Raw genomic sequence first — 25,804 nt, forward strand, 5'->3', positions numbered from 1 at the left:
CCCCTCAAGGGCTCCCCTTTGGCCACGTTCAGGCTGCGGACCCCGGCGCCCAGTACAAAGGCCCACCCCATCTCACACTCAGCATCCAGCGTGGGGCCCAGGCGAGAGCAGCCCAGGGAAGACAAGCTGGCTGCCACCAGCAGCGGGCCTGGTCCCCAACCTGGCTCAGGCAGTGCCGCCGAGGCACCTCCCCGGGGCCCAGGGTGGGTGGGAGCCAAGGAGCATCAGAGACCCTGGGAGGAGGCTCAGCCCGTGGCAGCCCTGCCCCCTGCCACCTGCCAGTGCCCAGCCCAAGAAAGGGGAACTGTTCCCACTTCGGGCAGATTCCGTCCCAGCCATTTGGTGCTGAGCTGCCTCCCCTGTGAAGTGGGCACAAATCCTCAGCCAGCACACTGTTGAGGGAGACACGGGGACGCTAGGCATCGGGGGACGGTAACGCCGAGGGTGCACTGAGAGCCGCCCCCCCTTGTCCGCTCGTCCACCCACCGAACCGGGGCATTTGCTGCATTCATGATGCCTCCTGCTGGCCCACGAAACAGGTCTATTACGGGACTAGAACCGTCAGGGTCCCCTGGGGTTTGATGGGCTAATTCACACTGGAGTGTGGATGACTCATAGGTAGCCTCCCACACAACAGAAAAAAGCCGGAGTGGGCACAGCACACCCCAATAGGGGAACTGGGAGCGGGCAAAGTGTCCCTGAAGGCAGGGGCTTCTAGAAGCCCCTCAAAACTTTTCAGCCTGGTCTTCAAGATCCTCAGTGGACTGGCCTCCACTTGTGCTCCCCAAACCCACCATCCTAGGCAGAGGCCCTGCTAAATCACACTTCATCCATCAGGAGGCCCACCTCCCACCTCTGCCTATTGACTTCTGAGCCATAGATCAAGGTTTGTGCTGAGTCTCCTCCTCCAGGGAGCCTGCCTGGATAGCCTGTGAATTCCTGAGCACTGCACCAGACCCCTCCATCAAGTCCTGCCCCGCTTCTGTGCTGGGACCCCGCTCCCTGGGTCCTGCCTCAGCCAGCAGCCAGAACTCATCAGGACTCCCAAGCTCCCCTGGCCCCGCTGGACCCACCGGCACATGCCAGCCCAGACGGAACCACTGGTGACCCAGAACACAGGCGCCGTCTCCTGTTTCCAGGCCTTGATCTTGGCCGGTGCCTCTGACCACATGCCCTGCTGTCCCCTGGCTGACTCACCTGGTCCTTCAGGGAAGCCTCCCTGAGCTCTCCTCTGTGCCCAGAGCCCAGCTGGCCCCCAGCTTGTGAGAACCCACAGGGCAGGTCGTGTCTGCTTCCCCACGGCTTGGCCCACGTCAGCTCCAGCCTATCTTGGTTCAGGTCCTGGGGGCAACACCCGTGGTCCCGAGCGGACCCTGATGTCTGCGACCCGTGGACCTTGGGGAGGGACACCTGCCTGACCTGGGTCTTGCTAAGGGAGCTGCCGGACGAGACCTGCGCCGCCTCAGGCCTGTGTCCCTGCCCGTGGGGTGGCTCTCCTGACGCTCAGTGTCTGAGCCTCGTGATTCCATGACTGGAGGCTCCGCGGCTGCTCGTGCTGCTCACAAGGCCTCCTCGCTCCCACCTGGTGCCAGCCGCACTCTGAGTCAGTGCTTCCAGCCGCAGGCCTGTGCCCGCCTGCAAACCCGGCCCTCCCCATGGTCCGGGCTCTGGTCCTCACCCCCTCTGCTCCCCTGGGCAGACCGGGGACCCCCGGGAGAGGGCGGGACCCTGGGCCCCCCAGCCCTGCAAGCAAGTGATCCTGCCTGGGAGGTCCAGGGTCTGGCTGACCCCGCTCCACCTGCCAACCCCTCCCAGCTCAGAGGCCTGCACCCTGGGGACCCTACTCGAGCCTGTCACCTCACTTAGAACTTCCCCCGGTACACCCCTGGCCAAGCTCCACCCGTGCTGTCACCCGAGGGGTCACTGCCTTGACACCCATACACCGTCCACGGGCGTGCTCACTCCCCGGCCAGCCTCTGCCAGGCTCTGTGCTGGGGGTCCCCTGACTCTAACGGTGCCACACTGAGCCACCCCTCAGAGCCGCCCCCGGAGCCGCCGAGGCCCGGACAACGTCGCCCCCGACAACGCCATCGACGCCCCACAGCGCCCCCGTCGCCGCCACCGCCCTCACCGCCGCCATCGCCACGTCGCCACCGCGCTGCTCCGTCAACGTCCCCGCCGCCACCGGCGTCCCCCACGAGAACGACGCGTCACGTGATCAGCTGCCGCCACCAGCCGTGTCCTCACCGCCACATCCACACCGTCGGCCACGCGCCCACTGCCGCCGTCACCGGTGACACTGCCACGGTCACCGCCGCCACCGGCATCACCACCGCTGGCCTTCTCGGTCCCCGCGTCACCGCCGCTGCGAGCGTCCCGACCGCGGCCACCTCGGCCCCTCGGCGCCAGCACCGCGACCACCGCCAAGCCCGTCCCCGGCTTTCACCGGCGAGCGTTCCTCGGCGCCTGTCGCGTCCAGGGCGCTGCGTAGACGGACCCCGTCTCTCGGGCGGTCCCGCCATCCCCGCCAGCCACGACAGGACACACGCGGGCAGCCGCCCCGTCACCGCCGCCCCGTCACACCCCTGACCGCACCCCACCTTCCAGGCATCTCGCAGGCCTCCTGACTCCCAAGGGCCCGGCGATGCGGGTGCCCTCCAGGTCATCCCACCGTCCCCTGCTTCCTGGTGCCTCGGTACTGAGGCCCAGAGGGGAGAATGGGCAGCCACGGTCCTTCTGGCCTCGCTGACAGCTTGCCAGTCCTTCCCGTGTCTGCCCCACGTCACGCCCTCCCGCGAGCCGCGTCAGCTCCCTGCAGATGAACGTCACTGGCGCCCGGGGCCACCAGCAGGGGCACGAGGCCCCGGCTGCCTGGGGAGTGGGATTAAGACCTTTCTGCCTCAGAAAATGAGCAGTCGCACCCCCCGGCAGAGGGAAGCAAGTGTCTCAAGGGAGGAGATCGCCACCCGCCCTGCCAGTCCAGCCCGGGGACCCCTGCCTCAGCCCCTTTGCACATGTTGTGCTTGGACCCAGAGGGCCTCTGCTGCCCGCCTCCAGGTGGCCTCCAGCTGGGGAACCAAGAAGCCGCCCCCCACCCGGTGTCGGCCCCTCACCCTGGGCCCCTGAGGCAGGTGTTACCCCACAGGGCACAGTGCAGGCCAGGGAGGGGCCTGCTCCCACAAGCTTCCTGGAGGGGTAAGGATGGCGCCTACTTGCTGAACATTTCCCCGCTCCACGACTCGACCCACATCACCACATTTTGGCACTGCAGCAACCCCGTTTTACAGATGTGGAAACTGAGTCTCAAGGAGACAAAACGGCTCGCCCACCGTGACCCCGTTAGTAAGGGATGGGGCCGAGATCTGAGACCAGGCCTGCTGCAGGTAGGACCCCCCTCCTCGCCCCTGTTCAGCTACCAGGTCATGGCAGGGCCCCGGGGCAGGCACTCTGGACATGCGGGCCTGGCTTCGGAGAGGGACGGATGGACGGCACGGCAAGGACAGCGTGGGCAAAGCCCCAGCAGCCTGTGGTGTGGGCTGGGCCTGGGAGGCAGTGGGAGGGGAGGCTCCCGGAGCATGGGGATGGCGGCAGGACAGGGTCTGGGCAGGGCCATCCCTGCAGGAACAGATGTCTGGGCACAGCTGAGCCCTCTTCCTGGGGGGACGGAGTGGGGTGAAAGTGCTGGTGAGGTGAGCACGCCCTCTGGGTGGGCATCGCTGTGAATGCACAGTTCCAGCATGGTGCCCATGGAAGGACAGACGGACGGGTGAACGGAACCTCTGCTAGGAGCATCCTAAAGCCCAGGCCCAGGCCCTGCCCAGAGAGGCCCCTGCTGTGTCCCTGCACATGCCCCTTCCTGCACCAACATGGCCCAACAAGGCCGCCGTTCCCCTCCAGCCCCTCCACCCCCCCCATTTCCTGGCACTGCCCAGCGGTCTAGCGCCCAGCACTGGGTTCCCTGTGCGGCCAGCCCCTCCTCCCTGCGGGCAGCTCCGGGCTCCTCTTCTTTGTCTGCACCCCTCCCCCCCCCAAGCCAGAGCCTGGCAAAGGCGCACGCGGCAGAGCCTGTTGGGGGGGTGCTGATGACCACGGCCCCGCCTGGTCCCAAGCCCCTCTTCCAAGGCCTCTGGCCGCCCGGCCACGTGACCAGGGACAGGCAACGTAGTTGACTCAGTCTGCACCCACAGCCGCCCGGCCCATCTCCCACCCTTGCGGGCATCCTCCGAAACTGAGCCGGCCACAGGCCACCCAGCGCCGGTCCCACTCTGCCAGGCAGATCTCGTGAGCTCAGGGGCCTCCCCCCCGACCCTCGTGTCTCCGTGGATGCCACGCTCACAGGGCCACGTCCCCACCCACCCGCGGGTGTGGAGATGCTACGGGACGGACGCAGGGGCACCTATCACAGGTGGACATACGGCAGCAGGAGGCTCGTGTGCCCGATGCTCGATCCAGGAAAGGCCCCCACCCCGAGCTGCGCCCTCCACACCAACACGCCCAGGCCCCGTGCACACCTCTGACCCCCCCGCCGTGCTGCTGGCCAGACCACCCCCTTCCTCTGCTGAAGCCCCCTCTCCAGACATGCCCGCCAGGCCTGTCACTGGCCAGAAGCGACTGGCAGGCTTTTCCAGCAGAACGAGAAGGGAAAGCAGGGCAGAGGGCCAGGGGAGGGCTGGGCGGCTGGGGCCGGGCCGGCTCTGGGCCTCCACTGGCGGTCCCATTTTCTGCCATGGCCTGGGAGGTGCCTGGTGGGGGTTGGGGGGCTGGTGACACCTTCCCAGACTGGGTGGTGGTGGGCACTTGTCCCTCGTCCATTGTACAGTCAAGGAAACTGAGGCCGGGGGTTGCACGGCCGGCGTGAGCAGAGCCAGGGATTCCTGAGCTGGAGCGAGGACCTCTCCTGGCCAGCCAAGTGTGGCTAGAGGACCCACACAGACGCCCCCCTGCCCTTGGGACACACCGGCCCAAGCGGGCACTCCAGTGGGGACAACTTGGAGCCATGTCCAGGGCAGACTCAGCTTCCTTGGCCCCTGTCCTCCTGGGGGCCCCCTCTCATCCCATATGTGAGTGGTGAGGGCGTGGGTTCACCCTGGTGGATATCTTGCTGGGTGGGTGGCGTGGGGACACCTCGACGGCAGGATGCTGTCACCAAGGTCAGACCCCACTGGGCAGACTGGATGCAGGGAAGGAGTGAATGGGCAAATCCCCAGTCCCCTGAGGATGAGGGACCTCCTTCAAATGGGGCACAGTCCAGCAGCCTCTGTTCACCTCCTGGGGGCTTACTGTGTATCCCTGTCAGGGGAGACGCATGGACAGTGGACAAAGCCCAGACCCTGCCCTGGGGCCCCCATTCTGCAGGGGGAGGGGCAGACAGGAGGCAGGAAACACACGGATGCACAGACTTCTTGCTCACTGGGGTCTGAGCTGGAAGTAGGGGACAGGACTGTGGGTGTAGGAAAATGGGCGGGAAGGCCTCTCAGTGAAGGTGGTGTTTGAGGCCACAGCAGAATTGGGCATAGGGGCCAGGCACAAACGGGCCACGCGTCCCCACTGCCCTGAAGGGGGCGGCAGTGAGGGGTCCACAGGGTGGAGGGCAGCGGCTGGGGGAGCCGGGCTGTCAGCCAGGAAGCAGCGGCGGTACCATGACCTGGTGGCCTGTCTGCCCCCAGTGGGGCTCCGCCAGCCCCCTGCCCCCCAAGGACAAAGTAGGGGGAGACTCAGAGAAGAGAAGGGTACTGGGGAAGGGGCCAGGCCGAGGCCAGGGCTGGGGAGCGGGGGTGGTCTGGCCATCCTGTCCCATCTGCCTTCTGCCCCCCTCCTCTGCCCCATCAGAAACCAGCCTTCGTGGGAGGACTCCGGCTGGGAACCAGCCGCTGACAGGGACCTAGGGGCCCTGCCAACTCTCCCTTCCGCTCCCCCCCCCCACCGCCTGCCCCTCACTGCCCTCTCCAAGGAAACCAAGGATGGGGGCAAGGCTCTTAAAGGGACCGGAACACACACTCGGGCAGGGGCCCCAGGGGAGGGGCCGGCCTGAGTCCCGAACGTCCCCGTGTGGCAGGGCCGGGGTCTGCAGCACAGACCCGAGGGCGACCCTGGCTTGCCAGGAGGCATTCTGGGCCGGTCTGCTCGGCGGACAAGAGCCTGTGTGAGTCGGCGAAGCACGTCTGAAGAGCCTGGAGTGGGGTCAGGCTTCAAGAGCGTGTGGGACGCCACCCCGTCCGCCGGCCTGTCCCAGCGTCCCCTCTGCTGGCTCAGCTTGCAGAGAGTAAGGGTGCCAAGAGCCACCCAGGGAGGGAAACCCCCAACCCGGGGGCACCTGCCAGAGGCTCTGCAGCCGAGGTGCGTGTGGGTCCCGGAACGTGGAGCCCTGCCCTTCCCGGGGCCCTCCCGGGGCTGGCCCCCAGCACCCCCCAAACACTGGCATTGCAGCAGGGGCACGGGCGGGCGTCCCTGCCCCCAGCCCGCACGCGGGGCCCCAGCCGGCCCACTTGCAAGTCAGCAGAGCGGCCGGTCTCCCAGAATCTTACCAGATCTGACTTCTGGGCTCTAACTCAGCAGCTGCTGTGAGGGAGACGCCAGGAGTTGGCTTCTCAGGACCACGGGACCGGGGCCCAGGATGGGCTCCAGGCCCGCATGGGCTCTGTCACCCAGCAGTCCATCCTTTCTGCACCCATCCTCCACCCATCCTGCTGAACGGTTGGGAGCTCTGCAGGGACCCCCCTTCCCCTCCCTAACACCCCCGCTCCCCGGGCCTCCCTGCCAGGGCCAGGCTGCTGTAGCGCTGCGGGGGAGGGGCGCCGAGCCATGCTGTCAGCTGGGGTTCCGGAGCCGGTGATCGGGGTCTTTGGCTGGGAGAGGGGATTCGGCCACATAATGCGGGCGTCTGGGGCAAGGGGGGCTCCAGGGAGCTGTCAGGGCCCAGTGTGGACAGAGCTGTCAAGTGTGGGTGTCGAGGCTTCGTGGGGAAATGTGTGTGTAACTGGGGGCGAGGCGGGTGGAGGGTCTGTACTGTGGGTGGAAGCCTCTGACTCAGTTTTTCTAAGACGAGCATGTCACATGGTCAACTGTCGCATGTGTCTAGAAGAGGAGGTGGCCCTGCAAGCATATGACACATGTATAATTATATGTGAACATGCTCAACGGATTCAAGAGAAGACACACAGTCAGAGCTCAGCATGTGACTGGGGTCGGGGCTCAGAGCGTGACCAGGATCAGGGCTCAGAGCGTGACCAGGGTCAGGGCTCAGTGTGTGACCAGGATCAGGGCTCAGCGTGTGACCAGGATCAGGGCTCAGAGTGTGACCAGGGTCAGGGCTCAGTGTGTGACCAGGGGCAGGGCTCAGCGTGTGACCAGGATCAGGGCTCAGAGAGTGACCAGGGTCATGGTCCAGAGTGTGATTGGGGTCAGAGCTCAGACAGTGACCAGGGTAAGGGCTCAGTGTGTGAGCAGGGCCAGGACTCAGCATTTGACCAGCCTCAGGGCTCAGAGTGTGACCAGGGTCAGGGCCCAGAATATGACCAGGGTTAGGGCTCAGAGAGTGACCAGGGTCATGGTCCAGAGTGTGACTGGGGTCAGAGCTCAGAATGTGACCAGGGTAAGGGCTCAGTGTGTGACTAGGGTCTCAGGGCTCAGCATGTGACCAGGGTCAAGACCCAGTGTGTAAACAGGGTCAGGGCTGAGTATTTGATAAAGGTCAGGGCTCAGTGTGTGACCGGGATCAGGGCTCAGTATGTGACCAGGGATCAGGGCTCAGCAGGTGACCTGTGTCAAGGCTCCATCTGTGATCAGGACCGGGCTCAGTTCGGGATCGTTGTCATGGAAGGAAAATCACTATTTCTCAGCGGATGGTCCCTGGTTCCCTCTCCCCCAGGCCCCCACCCGTAATCCTGCACATACGTGACACTCTTTCTCACCCCCTCTGCCCACACAAGCACACAGGTCCAGGCCAGCATAGAGTCAGGTCCTGGGTCACACGGGGAAGCCGCCTTGGGGCCCTGTCCCTGGACCCTACGTCAGGTCATCTAGGAAACCCTGGGCTCCTCTGGGCCCATTCATGGGGTGAGGAGCAGCCCCCCCCGGCCATGGAAGAAGGTGTCCAGCGCAGAACAGGGGTGGGAGTGAGGGGCAGAGCCAGCTCCCTCGGCCACAGCACCCCAGCCTCGGACCCTCCCCACTCCTGAGCGGTCCGCTGAGTCACAGGCCTCTAGGGGGCGCCGCTTCCTCCGAGGCGGCAGACCCTGCAGCCGGGCTCCCAGGGCCATGCCCAGGACCAAACGGGGAGCTTGTGTGGGAACGCTGCCCGGGGCACGTCTCAAACATGGCACAGCTACTGGTACCTTCCTTCTGTCCTCGGGGCCCTGGGCCCACAGGTACAGAAACCCTAACGATCCCACGCATCCACCAGAGGTCACTGCGGGTGGGTGGGGCACGCCGGGACAGTGTGCAGGCCCCCCGCCCCTGAGAGAGTTCACGGCCAGAGCTGAGAAGTGGGGACCTGGCCACAGGATGGGAAGCGGGGGCTCCCGCAGGGCGGGGTCGGCCACGTGGTCCTCCTGGGCCACACGAGGGCTCTCGGGACGGTGAGCGAGACACGCTGGGCTGGCCAGAGCTGCCCAGGGAGGGCAAAGGGGATGAATCCCACCTCCCTGGAAAGCAGTCTACTTCCAAGAGCTTAACATTGTCCTGGAGACAATCAGAAATGTGGGCGGAGCTGTCAGGAGAAAGAGGAGGCTCCCCCAGTGGGGGTGAGCCGTGCCCTGGGGCTGCAGGCAGCCCTTGCGCAGCCCCCGGTGGGAGGGGGTTCCAGGCGGCGGGAAGGGCCGGACGGATGGACCAGAAGCCACAGCACACCCCGGCTGCCTGGGGATGCAAACTCGGCGGGCTGGCTGGGGCGCTGCAAGCATGTGGGCCTGCTTCCCTGCTCTGTACGTCATCACTCCTTTCAGACACCCCATTGTGTACCAAGAGGTTGTGCTGCTTGTAAAACCCAGAGAAAAGCAGGACAACGACCAAAGCCAGAGGGCCACTTGCCAGGACTGCAGGTCGCCCAGCCCTCCCCCAGCCCAGCCGCCGCCCCAGGCCCAGAGCCGGAAAGGCCAGTGGAATCTGCCGAATGGCCCCGCGTGCCCTCAGAACGGGGCCCTGGCACTGCCTGTCCCTTCTGCCAAAATGTTTGTCTCCAGACACCCACGTGCACGGTGTTATGTCAGGCCTCTGCTCAAACATCATCTCAGAGAGGCTCCCGGGAACCTGCTTTAAAAGGCACTTCACCCCACCTGCCATCAGATCCGTCTGGCTCCATTTCTCGGCACGTGGCGTGACCTGACATTTTCAAAGAAATCTGTATATTCCTGCTTTACTGCCCCTCCTCACTGGAGACAGGACAAGGTTGAGGACAAAACCTGATAGAGAAGTGCCTCGTCTGTGGTCGGTAATCACTGGAGGATGGATGGATGGATGGATGGATGGATGGGTGGATGAATGGGGGTGGACAGGTAGATGGATGGAGGTGGATGGGTGGATGGGGGTGGATGGGGGTAGATGGATGGGTGGATGGATGGATGGGTGGGTGGATGGGTGGATGGATGGGGGTGGATAGATAGGTAGATGGATGGAAGTGGATGGATGGGGGTGGATGGACGAGTGGATGGATGGGGGTGGGTGGATGGGTGGATGGATGGGGTAGATGGATGGATGGGGATAGATGGATGGGTAGATGATCCCATCCCAACAGCTTCCATAGTTCCTGACACAACAGCCCCCACAAACTGGCCCCATCCTGCCTGTCCTCCAGCCACCTGCTCTTCCTGGCCACATCTCACATTCCACCCGTACCGTCCAAGTTCCATGTTTTTGCTCAAGCTGTGCTTCTGCTTCAGTCCCCTTCTCTGCCAGGCAAACTTGTCCTCCTTGAGTGTCAGCCACTGTGGGAGCCTTCCTGACCTCCCAGGACGCACACTCATCACTGCCCTGCCCAGAGCACAAGGGATTGCTGCACGTGCCCCCAGGCTCGGGGGGCCAGGCTGTGCACACTCACACTCCCGGCCGGCCTAGGGAAGGGGTGCAGGGAGGCCTAAGGGATACTGATCCAGCGCTGAGAGGGACGGGTGGTGACAATGATGCCCAACCTCCCGACCACACCCTCCCCAGTGGGGAAGGTCTAGCTCCCACCAGGCTCACCTGACCCACCAGGATCCAGCGCCAAGCTCTCTCCCGCCCCATGTCCCAAAATTCTGACCCTCCTCCTCTGGAGGCTGCTCCCACTTTGGGGCCTTTGCACAACTCTTTCCTGGGAGGGGTGGGAGGTGGGCTGGGTGGGCTCCAAGCTGCCTCAGAGCCAGACGTGGACAGGGAGGGATCACGTGAGACATGGGTCGATGGGAGGACATGGCCCCAAACCTGAGACCACACCGCTCCCCATGGGCCAGCCTCCCCCGAGCCCACCCTGGAAGCCCCGAGGCCACAAAGTCCACGTGAACTTACACATCCGACTCGTCCCACAGGATACAGGTCTGGTTGGTGGTGCCCTGGGAGAGAGCGGGGAGAGTCAGGGTCACATGCCCACCCTACGGGCCTGCCCCAGGGTCACTGCCAGGGGCCCCCCACAGGCCTGCCAGGCGGGCCTTCTGACTCTGCTGTTGCCCCCAGAGATGGAGCTTGAGGAGGAGGAAACTGAGGCCCAGAGCGGGGAAGGCACTGGCCCAGCCCTCAAGCCACTCTCGTCCCCTCCTCAAGTGGGGCTGGGCAGCGAGGCCGAAGCCCATCTTGGGTGTCCAGGCAGCCCGTCCAGCGTCATACAAAATGGCATGCCAGGGAGACCCCTCCCGCGGGGCCTCAGCAGACTCTGTCCTGCAGGCCGGCGGAGGGAGAGCTGCAGGGTCCGGGGCACTCGTGAGTGGTGGTGCGCTCTGAGCGCTGGTGGGAATGTTAGTTCTCCACCAAGGCTACAGCTCCCGTCTGATAAGGGAGAGAGCCCAGGCACAGAGAGGTCTAGCAACTCACCCAAGGCCACACAGCAGGAAAGAATAAGGCCAGTTCCTGCCACGACCCTGGCCTGGGGTTCCAGGCCTGGCACTGCTCTGTCCTGGCTGGGTAATGGATTGGCTCACACCCTTGGCTTCCCGGCTCTCAATGCGTCCAAAGGGCATGTGAGCCCTGGCTCCGCTGAGGCCTGATGGAGAGCCCCAAGGAGCAGGGCATGGCGGGGCTATGAGGCCCGGGGCAGACTCATTTCTCAGAAGGGGATGACTCTTCCCCGAGGAGATCAGGCCGACCAGGGCCAGGCACGGCCGCTAGAGCTCGGACAGTGGCTACAGAAGTGGGTTGAATTTTGCCTCCCACGTCCCCCGCTGTGTGAGCCTGGGCAGATCACCACACCTCTCTGAGCCTGTTTCCCCTCTATCGGTCAGAGATGCGAGCAGCAGGCTAAAGTGAGACCCAAGAAGGCCGCAGGATCCATGTGGGATCAGGTGGGAGGAATCGAGCACACATGTACAGCGCCGCGCACGCGGGGGGCACTCACGTTGTACACGTGGGCAAACTCAATCTCCAAGGGCGTGAGCAGGGAGCGGGGCGGGGGCTTCACAGTCACGGAGATGACCTTGGAGTTCAGCACAGTCGTGTTCCTGGGGCAGAGCCAGCAGGCCGTGTCAGGGGGCCACAGGGGCGACGCTTCCCCGCCCAGCCCCTCCCCTGAATGCCTCCCACCGGCCCGCGCCCGCGGGTGCCCGCGCTGTCCCCGCGTCCCTTCCCGGCCCGCCGGGCCTCCCACCTCTGCAGGGCCAGGAAGCTGCCCAGGTTTCTGTAGAGCACGGTGCCCACCACGAACACAGACGAGTCATCAGCCTCTGGAAGAGGGTGCGGCGGTCACCTCCTCCCTCCCGCCGCAGCCTGGGCCTCGCTCCGGTGCGGGAAGTGCACGTCCCCGGGAGGAGGCCCGGGCTCCGTGGTCGTGTCCACCCCCATCACACACACAGCACTGTAGTCGGAGAGCTGGGGTGGCGGCCTAGGTTCCCCTAAGTGACCCCTGAGAGCAAGGGGGCAGGCAGGGTGTGCTTCTCTTCCCGGGAACCAGAGTTAGCTCCCGTGTGCTCCCAGGACGACCCCTTCCCTCCCTGCAGTGACTAGGTCCACTGGGGCCTAGGAGCCTCCAAAAGCAGGAGGGCAGGGAGGGCTTCCTGGAGGAGGGGGCGACCTCAGGAACACGGAGAAGAAATGAAGGCTGTCCTGGCCCTTGAAGCAGCAGGCCAGATCCCAGAAGGAAGCTCCCTGGGGGGTGGGCCCTCGGACCCCAGGGCCTGAGTCTCCCGAGAGGGCCCCTCCCGCAGCTTGGGGCCCCTCACCTGCCAGCCCCGTGGAGAAGACGCTCTTGGACACCGTGACCCTGTCCTCTGGCACCTTGGCCCAGTCGCCCGTGGCCCGCCAGCCCTTCATGGGGAAGCTGATATCCGTGGCTCCACTGGCCGGGAGCTTATGGATGCTGAGGACTGGGGCAGGGGGACCCGCCCAGAGACCACAGGGACAGAGACAGACGACACACAGAGAGCAGTTGTGCAACCAGGAGCCTTGGCCCTGGGGAGTTCGTGGCTCAGAAGGGACCCCAGCTTCCAAGCCCTCAAAGGACCCCCACCTCCGCCCCAGCAGGAGCTCCCTGCCACAGTGAGGATCCAGGCTTTGACTCAGCCCCCGTGGCCCCACGGGTCAAAGGCAGCTTCTGCAGTCAGGTCTGTGGCCATGAAGGGGTCCCCAGGGAGCAGTGTCCCCTTGGTGGCCCCCCCTTCCTCCCTGGGATGCTGGAGCCCAGCCCCCTCCCTGCCTGCTCTACAAAAGGGAACAGATCCCACCGCCCAGGTCATCCCTGGGGGCAAAGTGGCACACACGGGCTTGGGAGCACAGGACTGGGGTGGGGGGTTCCCAGTGTCTCCAAGTCCGCCCCCCCAAGCCCGCCAATGTCAGGCAGACACCACGCTCCCTTCTCCCAGCGGCCCGCGGCCTGCCCTCATTAGGTGTGGGGGAAAGGGGGCTGGGCTTAGGAACCCACAGCCTCCATCTGCAATGGCCCAGCTACCCCCTGGCCTTCACCCACCTCTGGGGCCTCGGCCCCAACAAAACCCCACCCCATGCAGCCAGTTCACACCTCCGTCCGTGCCTTTGCTTTCATGGGGCCCCCTGCCCATACTCCCTCGGCCCCTCCATGCCTGGCTACCTGGCTGTACCATCCATGCGCTTGTTGTACGGGACAAGGGCACCTTCCCTAGAGGAGGCCCTAGGGGCAGAGATGGGGCCCATCTCTCTGAGCGTCCAGTATGTGGGCTATGGGGTATGTGGGCTATTGGTGTGTAGACCTATGGGGTGCGGAGGTGTATGAAGTGTGTGTGCGGTATGTAGGTACATGTGGGGTGTGTGAGGTGTGGGGCGTGTGGTGTGTGGGGCGTGTGGGGTGTGTGGGGTGTGGGGTATGTGGGGTGTGTGGGGTGATGACCACCACTGAATCCATTAGCTGCAGGTGTTTGGCAGGACAGGTGGGGTGATCTGGGGCTCTCCGCATCCCCAGGAGGCGAGAACTGGTGGCTGTCCCATCTTAGAGACTGGGTCGGTTCACCTGCGCTGGGTGGAGCTGGAGACCCTCTTATAGGACACTTGGGGGTGGAAGGCACGAGGGGCTGGCTGCACGGTCCTGCCTTGGACCCTCCACGCAGTCCCAGTGCAGGCAGGCCACTGGGGCTGCAAGCAGGGGCTGGCTCTGGCCCGGGACTCGGTGCTGCAGGCCCTTGTTTGGGTTGAGACACCCTGGGGTTCCCCTCTGGGGTCCCATCAGGCCGAGGGCCACACGGGGCTGGGGGCTGAGTCTGTGAGAAGGCACGGGGAGGGCCCACGGAGGGCGTCTGGCCGACGCCTGTTCCCATGGACAAGGAAACCGAGGCGGGAGGGCGGCCCAGCACTGCGGAGAGGGCCGGGGGTCAGCAGAGTGGGCAGGCGCTCACCCAGGTTGTCTGTGACCTGGTATGCGTCCCGAAGGTCCTTCATGCGGAAGCCGATGACGCCTACAAAGTCCTCCACCAGCCGGAAGAGCTCCTTGGCGTTGGGGCCCATCTGGGGACAGGGTGGGGGTGGGGGGCAGGGAGCCTCAGAGCCAGTGGGGACCACAGAGGGAAATGAGGGTGTCATCGAAGCCCCCCACCCAGCCTGGGACACACCCTCCCGTTCCTCTGCTCCTGCGCCTGTCGCCCCCTATCCAGGGTCCTGTCACCGAGAAGCTCCGGGTCCAACTTGGGAAGCAGGGTCAGAAATGGTGGCAAGTTCCAGGTCAGTCCAGGAGGAAGGGAGGCTGACCATGTCCTAGTGATCCCGACACGTACCGTGTGGCCAACACCTTTTCCCACACCCACCACTGAGCCCACAAGGTGAGCTACCGTCCTCTGGTGGATGGGGAGATGGAAGCTCAAAGTCACACCAGCTCAGAGGTCCTGCTGGGATTCGAACCCAGGGCCCCACCTGGGCTAGCCTGGGCCCCAGGGAAGAAGCAGACATGCCTGTGCCCACCCTGCTGCTCTGACCAGGGGGCCCCAGACTGCTGTCCGTACCAGCTGAGCCTCCTCCCACTTGTCCCGGTTCTCTTCTGCCAGCAGGTTGCTGATGATCTGCACAAAGTTCTGGAAAAAAAGAGGAAAAAGGGCCAGTGAGCAGAGAAAAAGACACCAGAATTATGGCTCAGTGTGCTCCCAGGGTCAGGGCTCAGTAATGGGGCGAGGGGGGGTATGTCTCAGGGCTCAGCAGGTGGCCAGGGCAGGGCTCAGTAACAGGGTCAGGGCTCAGCAGGTGACCAGGTCAGGGCTCAGTAACAGGGATCAGGGCTCAGCAGGTGACCAGGTCAGGGCTCAGTAACAGGGATCAGGGCTCAGCAGGTGGCCAGGGCAGGGCTCAGTAACAGGGATCAGGGCTCAGCAGGTGACCAGGTCAGGGCTCAGTAACAGGGATCAGGGCTCAGCAGGTGGCCAGGTCAGGGCTCAGTAACAGGGATCAGGGCTCAGCAGGTGGCCAGGTCAGGGCTCAGTAACTGGGATCAGGGCTCAGCAGGTGGCCAGGTCAGGGCTCAGTAACTGGGATCAGGGCTCAGCAGGTGGCCAGGTCAGGGCTCAGTAACAGGGATCAGGGCCAGGTCAGGGCTCAGTAACTGGGATCAGGGCTCAGCAGGTGGCCAGGTCAGGGCTCAGTAACTGGGATCAGGGCTCAGCAGGTGGCCAGGTCAGGGCTCAGTAACGGGTCAGGGCTCAGCAGGTGGCCAGGTCAGGGCTCAGCAGGTGGCCAGGTCAGGGCTCAGTAACAGGGGTCAGGGCTCAGCAGGTGACCAGGTCAGGGCTCAGTAACTGGGGTCAGGGCTCAGCAGGTGGCCAGGTCAGGGCTCAGTAACTGGGGTCAGGGCTCAGCAGGTGGCCAGGTCAGGGCTCAGTAACTGGGGTCAGGGCTCAGCAGGTGGCCAGGTCAGGGCTCAGTAACAAGGGTCAGGGCTCAGCAGGTGGCCAGGTCAGGGCTCAGTAACTGGGGTCAGGGTTCAGCAGGTGGCCAGGTCAGGGCTCAGTAACTGGGATCAGGGCTCAGCAGGTGGCCAGGTCAGGGCTCAGTAACTGGGATCAGGGCTCAGCAGGTGGCCAGGTCAGGGCTCAGTAACTGGGGTCAGGGCTCAGCAGGTGGCCAGGTCAGGGCTCAGTAACTGGGATCAGAGCTCAGCAGGTGGCCAGGTCAGGGCTCAGTAACTGGGGTCAGGGCGCAGCAGGTGGCCAGGTCAGGGCTCAGTGTGAGGCTGCAGTCAGGGACTCCCTATTCACTTTCCCAGGTGCCCTCCCTCGGGCTGCCCTCCGGGAGCCCACCTGCGCATCCCCAGGGGTGGGGCTGTAGTACGCCCTCCGGAAGATCTCCGTCATATTCCTCAAGACATCGATGGTGGAAAGAAGGTCCCCACTGTAGCTGGTCCCATCCTGGGAGATCTCCACCAGCGTCTGGATCACCTCGGAGACTCCCTCCCCAGGCAGCCCACGCTGAGCCTTCGCCAGGTGCTCCCGGGTCTGGAGAGATGGAGGGGGTGGATGCCATGATTGAGCAGGACTCGGCAAGGCAGGGCCTCGGGCCTCCTGCCGCCCCCAGCCAGTGGCCACAGCTGACTTGTGTCCACAGGCCAGCCGTAGGGCTGGGTCTGAGGTTAAAGGGCAGAGGAGTGCCGGGCAGGGCGCGACGCCCCAGAGCCCACTCTCACCATCATCTGGATGTTCCGGTAGTCGATGGAGACACAACGGATGTAGGTGGGGGGCTCCCAGTAGGCGATGCCCTCCTCGTCCAGCTCACAGCGTCGCAGGATGAGGCCTGGGGAGACAGCGGGTCATCTCTGCCTCCGGCGCAGAAATCCCACCCCCTGCTCCTAGGCACAAGCCCCTCCAGCCCTCAGAAGCAGGGTCTGGGCGGGGGGGGGGGGGCTCCCACCGAGGGCGGAGCCGGCACGGGGCCTGGCTTCCTTGTTTCTTTCCTTCAGCACGTTTAGGCAGCTGCTGGGCCAGGGACCCAGGACCCCACCTGCATGGAGGTGGAGGCCTTGGCCGAGCGGGGGGCCTCTCCTGAAGCCCCTCTCAACCCAGAGCCCCCGGGAGAGCCAATAGCCCAGGCCCTGCCCAGCTCCCCCCACAGCACGGCGGGGGCCTCCGCTGGCCTGGGCGTCGTGCGGACACCGAGGGGGCGTTTGGCAGCAGCGGCCACGCAGCCGTGGCACACCACAGGGCTGACCCCGACGCCAGCCCCTGGGTGGAAAGGGACACCTGTTCCACAGCGGGGCGCAGGATCACAATAAGGCGGGAATGTGGTCATACTCGCAGACCAAAGGCCAGAGGTCACGCCATCGTGTGACCTGCGTGTTCTTAACTTTGCTTCTCTGCATTTGCAATATGCTCCCAGGAACACGTAAACAAGACGGGGTGGGGCTCAGGAATACACAACCCCACTGTCGGCCCCACCACTGTCCCCGTCCTGTGTGTCCCACCCCACCCTTCCTAGCGACAGCCCTGGTGGGACAGCCCCAAACACCCTCCTTTTACAGACAGAAAATGGAGGCTCAGAGAGGTCAAGTCAATTCCTGAACGTCACACAGCAATAAGGGTCCACAAACTGATGGCATTCCTTCAAATAAGAGGGACAAAGAAGACCAAGCCCTCAGGGCAGCTAAGCCCCTTCCCTTAGGAGCACATTCCGCTTTTCCACACCCCCCCCAAACCCTCCACAGGGCTGCCCCGGGGATTAAGGCTGCTTGCATTCGGAGTCAGCTTCTTACTTACTGGCCCTGCAAGCCCAGGGCAGGTGTACTAATTTCTCTGTGCCTCAGTTTCCCGCCTATAACTGGACATCCGTTGCAACGGGCTCTGTGCAGATGCTGGCTCTCGGGAGCGTTCAGGACGCTGGGGCGGGCCGCGTGGGGCCCAGCCGTGCCGCCCTGGCTTCAGTGGGCACGAGCTGCCAGCTCTTTGGGGCAGGCCCGGAGGGCGTCGGTGCCTCTCTGAGGTGGGACTCGCCCCCCCCAGCCCTCACCTGTGGCATTGCGGGGACACCGGACGGCAGCCACCTCTCCTGCCGGAGTCTCTTTCCAGACCACCGTGCCAAAGTTGTCCTCGTCACAGATCTCGTGGGGCTCTGCCGAGGGGCCAGGGGCAGTGGGTGGGGCAGGGTATGGGAAGGGGGACCATGAGCTGGCAGAGGCTCCGGGAGGCCAAGACCCTTCCAGAACATCTACTGTCCCAAGGCAGAGCCATTCCCAGCAAAGCTAAGCCCCAAGCCCACCCGGTTGCTCCGGGTGGCCCTGCCCAGAGCCCAGCCAAGGGGACGGGAAGGAGGACACTCACCAGGACACCGCTGGGCGCCACACTGCCGAAACTCATCCTGCGGGCCCCGGCAGGCTGCCCCCCCGAAGAACGGGCCGGAGCAGGCGCGCGCCCGTCGCTGGGTGCCGCCCCCGCACGTGACACTGCAGCCGCCCCATGATGCCCAGGCCTGCCACTTGCCATCCACTGCAGGGCACAGCCCGGCACGGGGGGCACCCCGATGGGGACAAGGAAGGTGCAGGTCCGGGAGCCGTGGGGACGCAGAGACATGGGGGCCCAGGGATGTAGCAGCAGGAAGCCATGAGGAGAAAAGAAATTGAGACCTGGGGGCAGAACCAGAGCCCCCCCCCCCGCCCTGTGCAGGGGTCCCCGCGACCCCCCCCACAGGCCCCGGGCGCGGTCCTGACCTGGGCACTGCTGGAGGAAGCAGTCTCGAGTCTCCACCCAGTGGCCCTGGCATTCGGCGCCCCCGTAGGAAGGCCCGTTGCACTCCCGTGTGCGCTGCTGCCGGCCCTGGGAGCAGCTGCTGGAGCACGCGCTCCAGCTTGACCACTCGTTCCAGTTTCCATCCACTGCCCGGCCCGGGGGAGAAAGGGGACAGGAAGCCAGCGTGAGTACCCAGCCTGGGTCACGGGTGTGAATGCCTCCAGGGGCCCCCCACCCCACCATCCGGCCTGGGCCACAGGGGAGAACTGAACACCCCCAGGGGCTCATCACCCAACCCTGTGTGACAAGTGTGAACACCTCCAGGGGCCTGCCACTCCACCATGCATCCTGGGTCACAGGCGTGAACGCCTCTGGGGTCCACCACACATCCACGAAGCCTGGGACACGGGTGTGAGCACCTGGGGGGGTGCCACCCCAACACCCATGGCATGCGAGTGAGAATGCCCTAGGCTCTCCAGCCTCTAAGCACCCCAGCAGGCTGGCCCTGGGCTCCTGCGGCTGGCCAGTGACCCACCGGCCCTCCCCGCTTTCCTTTCTTCGCCTGCCCAGCTCCCTCCCTCTCACCTACCAGGACACAGGGCGATGTTGCAAAACTTAGTTTGCTTCTCAGGGCCCTCACAGGGGTTGCCTCCAAACTGGGGGGGCCTGCAGGTGCGCGTGCGGTCTCGGAAGCCACGGCCGCAGGTGCTGGAGCAGAGGCTCCAAGGCGACCACTCGTCCCAGGCGCCGTGCACTGCGGAGGGGACGGGAGGGCGTGGCTGGGCTCAGCAACCCCGGGCGGCCCGCCGCTGCCCCGCCCAGTCCCCGCCCGCCCGCCCCGCCCCGGCCCGCCCCCTGCCGGACCCACCTGGACACACGGCCGAGTTGTTGCACAGCCGCTGCTCGCGCAGGGGCCCGCTGCACTGCGTGCTGTAGGAAGAGGACACGCAGAAGCGCGTGCGGGTCTGCCAGCCCTCGCCGCACGTGCTGGAGCACACGCTCCACGGGGACCACTCCTCGGCTGCGGGGTCACCTGCGGGCCCAGACCGACAGCATCGCAGGCCTGCCGCTGCCTCGGTGCTGAGGCTGCGGTCGGACTCCGCGGAGCAGGGCCACCGCGCTGGGCAGCAGGCCGGCGGCTAGGCTCTTAAGGCCCGGAGGTTCCCACCTGGGCTGATCTTCAGGACTTGCCATTTCCCCTACCAGGCTGAGAACCTCTGTGGGTGGCCTTGTGCCACCTCTGGGTCCCCAGGTCTAGCCCCAAACAGGCCCCCTCGCCTCGCACCAATCCCCTAAATCCGGTCTGCTTGGCACCTAAGAGGTGAGTCTAAAGATAAGTTATTAAGGTTATTACCTAGAATCAGCAGCAATTAATAACGTAGAATATTTGCCCAAAGACCCTGTTCCCTGAAACCAACCTTCCCCACTTTGTAGTGTTTTAGTCTAACTGAGGGCATGTGAGGCCTGCTCACCGCGTGGCTCACCTGTCTGTGGGGACGGGAACCCGAACTGCTGCAGCTCATCCCCCGGCTCCCCGCGCCGCCGGGCATCTGTGGATCGCAAGGACTGGCTTCGGGAGCTGGTGCGACTGGCCGCTGCAGGACGGGCTCAGGTCAGTGTCCAGGCCACCGCCTGCGGCACCACCCCTGGAATTCAGGAGGGGCGCTCTGGGCCCTGTGGCCCTCCGTCCCCGGCCAGAGTGCAGGCAGGCTTGCCACGCCCGGGTTATGTGGCCCCACTGGACAGTTAGGAAACCTGAAACCAGGACACCCTGGCCTGACACCAGCCCCTGAGTGGTCACCATGAGACCCCTCCCTGTGGGTCCCCTCTCGCCTGCCCTGAACCCCTTCCCTCTCTTCCTCCAGAGTCGCAGGCATCGCGGGCAGGACCGAGTCTGAGTGGCTGTTGCCCTTTCCTGCTCAGCGTCCCACCAGCGCTCCTGTCTCCCGTGGCCTCCCGACACCCCAGAGCCCTCCCCATTCTTGAGATGAGCTCCTCTCCCCAGGAAAGTTCTTCAGGGAATAAACCACCCGAAGAATGACAGTCTCATTATAACTTGATTTAACATTATGGGAGCGGCTAAAATATGCATAAGGACATTAAAGGCTTATTACAGAAATACATTCTGGAGTCAGGATCAGGCTGGGGCCAGCAGGTCTGGCCCGGGCTCCCCGGGTCCTCCGCGAGCAGTCGGCCCTCCTCGAGCACCCCAAAATTCCTAATCCCCCAGGGGAGAAGAAAGCTCCTCCACCAGTTCCGTCTAACTCCGGGCGGGGCGGGGGTCCCACCCCCTCCTCCCGGGTCCTCACCTCTACGGGTCCTTGCCCCACCTGGACCAGGCCTCGGCCCCGCCCCGCCCCAGGCCCCGCCCCAAAAAGCCTGGGGCTCACTCTGCCTCTTTCGGGCCAAGGCCCCTCCCCCACCTGACCTTGCCCTCGAAGTTTCCTTTCCCCTCTTTCCGGTCCCACCCCGCCCCGGGCCCCTCCCTCGTCTGGCCCCGTCCCCCGATCCTCCCTCACTTGGCCCCGCCCCGGGCCCCCTTCCTCCCCAACCTGACCTTGCCCTGGAGGTTTCCTTCCCTCTACCCTGTCCCACCCCGCCCTGGGTCCCTCCCTCCCCTCCCCTCCCCTGGCCCCGCCCCTCATCCCCTGGTCCCGCCCCGGACCCCCTCCCTCCTCTGGCCCCGCCCCGAGCCTCTTCCCTCCCTTGGCCCCGCCATAGGCCCCCTCCCTCCCTCCCTCCCTCCCTCCTCTGGCCTCGCGGACCCCTGTCCTCCACCCGGCCCCCCAGGCCCAACCCGCCCGCGCGTCGTCCGCGCACTCACGGCCGCAGGCCTTGCGGTTGCACAGGCGGCCCTCCTCCAGCACCCCCTCGCAGCCGCGGCCCTCGGTGCCGGGAGCCGGCAGGCAGGTGCGCGTCCGCGTCTGGAGGCCTCCCCCGCAGTCCCGAGTGCACTCGCCCCACAGGGACCACAGCTTCCAGCCACCTGGGAGGAATCGGGGGGGGGGGAATCAGGGCCAGGGGCGGGGCAGAGGGCTCGGGTGTCTTTCAGGGAGTGACCTCTGGGAGTCTCCTGGGCAGGGTCGTAGAGCACCCGCGGGTCCGAAGCCTGAGTCCCGGGCCGTGAGGCAGCGCAGCCTTGGGGGGGTGGGCTGGGAGACGAGTGCGGGCCTGGGCAGCCCGTCCTGGGCCTGTGAAGCAGAGGCCGGCAGGGGCCGGCAGGGGCAGGGAGGGGCAGGGAGGGGCAGGGAGGGGCAGAGGTGCTGGGGAAAGGGTCTGCCTTGGGGGATGGCCCTGGGGGCCTGGTGCCTACCCCACTCCCCGGTGTCCCTCTCCAGCTCTCTGTCTACCCGTACCTGTACCAAGGTCTCTACTGGCTTTGAACCCAGGCCCCCAGGGTAGGGGCTGGACACAGAGCTGGAGCCCCAGGGGTGTCTGAAGAATGAATGAATGAAAGAAAGAAAGACAGCCCTGCTGCCCCCCCTCCCCCCATGGCTGCCTCTTGTAAGGTTCTGGGGATAGGTGCCAGGGCTGAGGGGGCCCTCATTCCCCAACACAGATTCTCAAGCCCTGCTGGACCCCTCCCCATGGTCCTCAGTCCAGTGTCCTCTGAGCCCCCACCTCCTGGCCATGACCTGGGTGCTCTCTCCCTCACTCCCCCAGACCTAGCAGGGCTGGTGCCTGGCTACCAAGGGAGCTTAGGGACGAAGGCCTCCAGCCACCCCCTTTCAGCCCCTGTCACGAGTCTTCTCCATCCTGGCCCTGTTGCCCCTAAAATCCAGACCTAACATCCCTGAGGGTGTGAGCCCCTGGGTGGTCCACGTCCACTAAGCATGCTGAGCAGGCTAAGTACTGGGGGGCTGCTGATGGCCGAGTCGCAGGGAGGCTGCTCATCTTGGGCCAGAGTGTGGAGGCTGCACTGATGGGCTGAGGAAGGCTGCTTCTGTCCAAAGGCCATGGACCGGGACCACGGGGTCTGGGGCCCGGACCATGGTGCTGCGCTGGACTCTAGCCACCGCCGCCGTCCTGTGTGTCCTCGGGGACACCAGGACCCCTACGCTCCCAGCGAAGCAGGACCGGAGTACACTGGGTCAGGGTAAGCAGCTTCACCAGCACCTACTCTGGGCGGGACGCCCTGCCATGGCACTGGCTTCCGAGGTGGCCAGGAACCTGGCTGGCATTGCCGGGACCAACAGGGAACCTGCACTCAAGCTGGGCCACTGCCCCACGGGGCCTGCTCACCTGAGGTTGGACACACGTGGCCTGTGAGAAGGGCCCCGGGTGCCTCTTGGAGTTTGGCTTGTATCTGTGGCTCGGGGAAGTAGACCCCACCCCAAGGGAGAGAATAAAGGCTGCTGCAGCCCCCGAGGGTGGGCCCTAGGACAGGGGCAGAGGGCGGGGCTGGAGCTGAAAGACCAGGTTTCCATGCTGGCCGCCCCCCCCCCCCCCGCTGCCCACTGGTCAAGTCCATCCCACCCTGGCCTCATGCCTCTTATCTGAGGATGATGGGGAGCTACTTCCCAGAACTGATGGCATGGAGATAAATGGCAAGAAAGGGCTGGGGGGGATGGGTGTGGACAGTCACTGGGGGCAGAGTTGACCCCGGAGAACCCACTTGGTGTTCAGGTGACTCAGGGCGGGTGCTGATCTGTTCTGTGGGTGGCCACTTGGGAAGGTGCCAGGGCCCCTCCTCACTGCCTGTGGGCCTGTGCTGGGAAGCGCCCAGCAGGGGGAGCCAGGGGCAGACGCACGGGAGGCACAGGCCGGCGGGAGCCCCCTCCCCCTGGGCCCAGAGGGGCAGAGCGCTTCTGCCAAGGGCCCACAGCCATCGAGCCTCTCGTCCTGCATGTCGGCTGGTGCTGGTGGATGGGGAAGGCAGGCCAGCTGAGGCATCCAGACCACAGGGAATGTGCGGGAGGGGCTGGCTCAGACCGCAGTGACCGCCCCTCAGTGGCCGGGCGTGGATGCTGCTCTCTGGGGCTCACACACAGGAACACGGGGCTCGCAGATGTGCTGTCGGGCCTGGGAAGGGCCTGCCAGGGCCACACAGTGGGAGCAGGGCTGCATTTTGCATGGTTCCTCGCTCTTTGGAGGGGGGGCGGAGGGGCTTGGTTTGAGCCCCTTACCGGGTCTGGGTCAGTCTGGGTCAGATGCCCTCACTGGTCACTGAGTTCCCACGAGGGACACCTTGTGGCTCGCACTGCTCATATGAGAAGACCAAGGCCCGCTGAAGTAGAGGGATGCCCGTGCCCCCCAGCTAGGGAGTGGCCAAAGGGCAATCGAGCCAGGCTGTCGGACCCTCCAAGAAAGGATGCTCCTTCCCCGGCCACTGTGGCCAGCTCCCCCAGGGGACCTCCTGTGCAGGGGAACCCTGCCCCTACCCCTGCCCCTGTCCCTGCCCTGGTGGGCCCTACTCTGTGACAGGCGCCTTGGCACTGGAGCCTTGAACCCCGGCCTGCCCAGGAGGCCACTTTCACCCCATTTACAGCAGAGGAAATGGAGGACAGCCAGGGGCTAGGGCCAGGCCGCTGCCACGAGGGTCTGCCCGGGGAGGGGGTGCTGGCACTGAGGAAGCCCGCGCCTCCAAGGTGCACGGAGCCAGGGTCTCAAGAGCGGAGTAGGAACTGTACACGTGGAGGGTCCTACGTAAATGCCGCTTCATCTTAAACCACCCGTATCGCGTTCGGACTCCAGAGAGGTGGGCTGGGTGCGCGAGCACGTGCGCAGATGGGGGGCCCGGGGAGAGGGCTGGGGAGCCCCCAGTGGCCACGGGCCAGGACAGGGGGCGGCTCGGGCAGGGTGGGCAGCAGCCTCGTGCCCACGCCGCCAGGCAGGTGCAGAAGGGAGGCCGAGTTACCTCCCGCTGACGAGGAGAGGAGCCAGCGCCGAGCCCAGAATCAGCTTCCAAAAGCCCCCCTGTGCCTCCCGACTAAGGCCACCTGCCAGGACCGCCCACAAGCCCCAACCCCTCGCTCCAGGCCTCAGTGGTGTCGCCTGCTGAAGCCATGCCATCCCGTCATGCAGACCCAAAGGACCGGAGGAGGCTGGAGTCCAGGGAGACAGCTGGGTGACAGGGTCGGGGGGCACGTCCTGCCCGTCCTTCCTGGCTGCCCCAGCCCAGCCCCCACAAGGAAGCCTGAGTGACGTGGAAACTGGCAGTGGGTGGGAGAGAGAGGGTGTCCAAGCCAGGCTAATTGGAGGATGCCACTTGGTTCCCATGGCAACTGCTGCTAGAGCTCAGAGTTTCAGGATAGACTCAGGTTAGGCCTCAGCTGCCAAAACACCCACTATTTCAGGGCTGGTTACCTTGGTGACCCAGGTGGGGGGGAGGGGTGAAGAGGAGGGGGTGCATCAGGAGAGGCTGGGGAGGGGGCCCACGGGTCTGGAGGACAGGCTGGCCCCTGGGCCTAGCTCTGAGCCTGGTCACACTCTGAGCCTTGATCCTCATGACAGACTAACTTGGGATCCTGCGCACAGGATCCCTGCTCCCCATTCACATACTGAGGCCTGATCCCCGTCACATACTGACCAACCTTGGCCATGCTCTGGCCGCTGATGATCACTCAGGAGATGGAAGCTGCTATTTTTGTTACCGTTTTTATTTTTAATGTGTGTTCCCACACATGGCTGCCACTGGATCAGTGTTTGTTGAGCGAATGCGTCCATGACCGGAGGGATCCCCCTGCAAGCTCTCCTCGGCCCACAGGGCCCAGCGGGCTTCCCGGGGCTGCTGAGCAGTGGGCAAGGCTGGGGGGCGGGCCACCCCTCCAGGCGCGGAAAGAAGCCGCATTCTTCCCCCGCTCAATGCCCCTCTGTCTCAGCGCCTCATTTCCATCTCATTAATGGATGAATAGAGCCGATTAATGGCCGCCCAGGAGAGAGAGACTGTGAGGGGGCTCCGCGGCCGCCTTCCCACCCCGGCGCCCCAGCCTGGAGGCTGTGCTGTCCCGAGTCTGCGCCGGCCGGGGACGCGCCGAGCCCCCCCACTCCCCGCTGCCTTGGTCCCTTTGGAGGAGGGCTGCGCACTTCCCGTCTCCTCCAGCAGAGGTCTCCCCAGCCCCGCAGGTGGGGGCGGCTCCGCGGGTCCTTGTCACCGCTGCAGGCCGGGCTCCCCAGGGACCCGCTGCATGGTCCAGCCCCCGGGAAGACCCCTCCCCCCTACCAAGCTAGGGCCTATCCAGGGGGCACCCAGGCTCCTCCTCTCCCACACTCACATGAATGTGCAAACGGGGACCGCTGGGGACAAGACAGCTCCCTGATGCCCCTCCCCAACCCAACCCCTGTCCACTGATGCCCACACTTAGCTGATCCTGCACCGGGGCCCACAGCTCCCACTATTAGGGCCCACGTGGCCAGCAGCCCACCCAGCCGCAGCCGCTGCCGTCAGATCTCAGGACGGGGCTGAGAGCCGTGCCCACTGGCCATGGGCCTCGGCTCAGGTAGGAGGACAAGGACAACTCCTCCAAGCACCTGCGCTAGAGGCTCCATCTCCTTTAGCCTCACGCAGACCCTGGGACCAGGTCTGT

General features: G+C 65.2%; 1 protein-coding gene across 6 annotated transcripts in view; it reads right to left on the reverse strand.

The window, feature by feature from the left end:
• Window positions 1-25,804, reverse strand: part of ADGRB1 (adhesion G protein-coupled receptor B1) — a 68,397-nt gene that overhangs the window by 33,505 nt on the left and 9,088 nt on the right. For 4 of the 6 annotated variants that reach the window (XM_078071926.1, XM_078071925.1, XM_078071924.1 and 1 more), the window contains exons 2-16: window positions 21,103-21,264; window positions 19,763-19,873; window positions 19,147-19,311; window positions 18,868-19,032; window positions 18,260-18,424; window positions 17,874-18,038; window positions 17,563-17,664; window positions 16,247-16,353; window positions 15,864-16,058; window positions 14,580-14,648; window positions 13,980-14,088; window positions 12,339-12,482; window positions 11,768-11,843; window positions 11,519-11,621; window positions 10,480-10,523 (exon numbers count right to left, since the gene is read on the reverse strand). In XM_078071926.1, coding sequence (XP_077928052.1) covers window positions 10,480-10,523; window positions 11,519-11,621; window positions 11,768-11,843; window positions 12,339-12,482; window positions 13,980-14,088; window positions 14,580-14,648; window positions 15,864-16,058; window positions 16,247-16,353; window positions 17,563-17,664; window positions 17,874-18,038; window positions 18,260-18,424; window positions 18,868-19,032; window positions 19,147-19,311; window positions 19,763-19,873; window positions 21,103-21,264 — 1,882 coding nt within the window. Of the gene's footprint in view, window positions 1-6,524; window positions 6,663-10,479; window positions 10,524-11,518; window positions 11,622-11,767; window positions 11,844-12,338; window positions 12,483-13,979; window positions 14,089-14,579; window positions 14,649-15,863; window positions 16,059-16,246; window positions 16,354-17,562; window positions 17,665-17,873; window positions 18,039-18,259; window positions 18,425-18,867; window positions 19,033-19,146; window positions 19,312-19,762; window positions 19,874-20,392; window positions 20,418-21,102; window positions 21,265-25,804 lie in introns of those variants that run through there. The other 2 variants (XM_078071928.1, XM_078071929.1) reach the window with 2 other exon arrangements.

This window comes from Halichoerus grypus, chromosome 5, assembly GCF_964656455.1.
Source record: "Halichoerus grypus chromosome 5, mHalGry1.hap1.1, whole genome shotgun sequence".
Lineage (NCBI taxonomy): Eukaryota > Metazoa > Chordata > Mammalia > Carnivora > Phocidae > Halichoerus > Halichoerus grypus.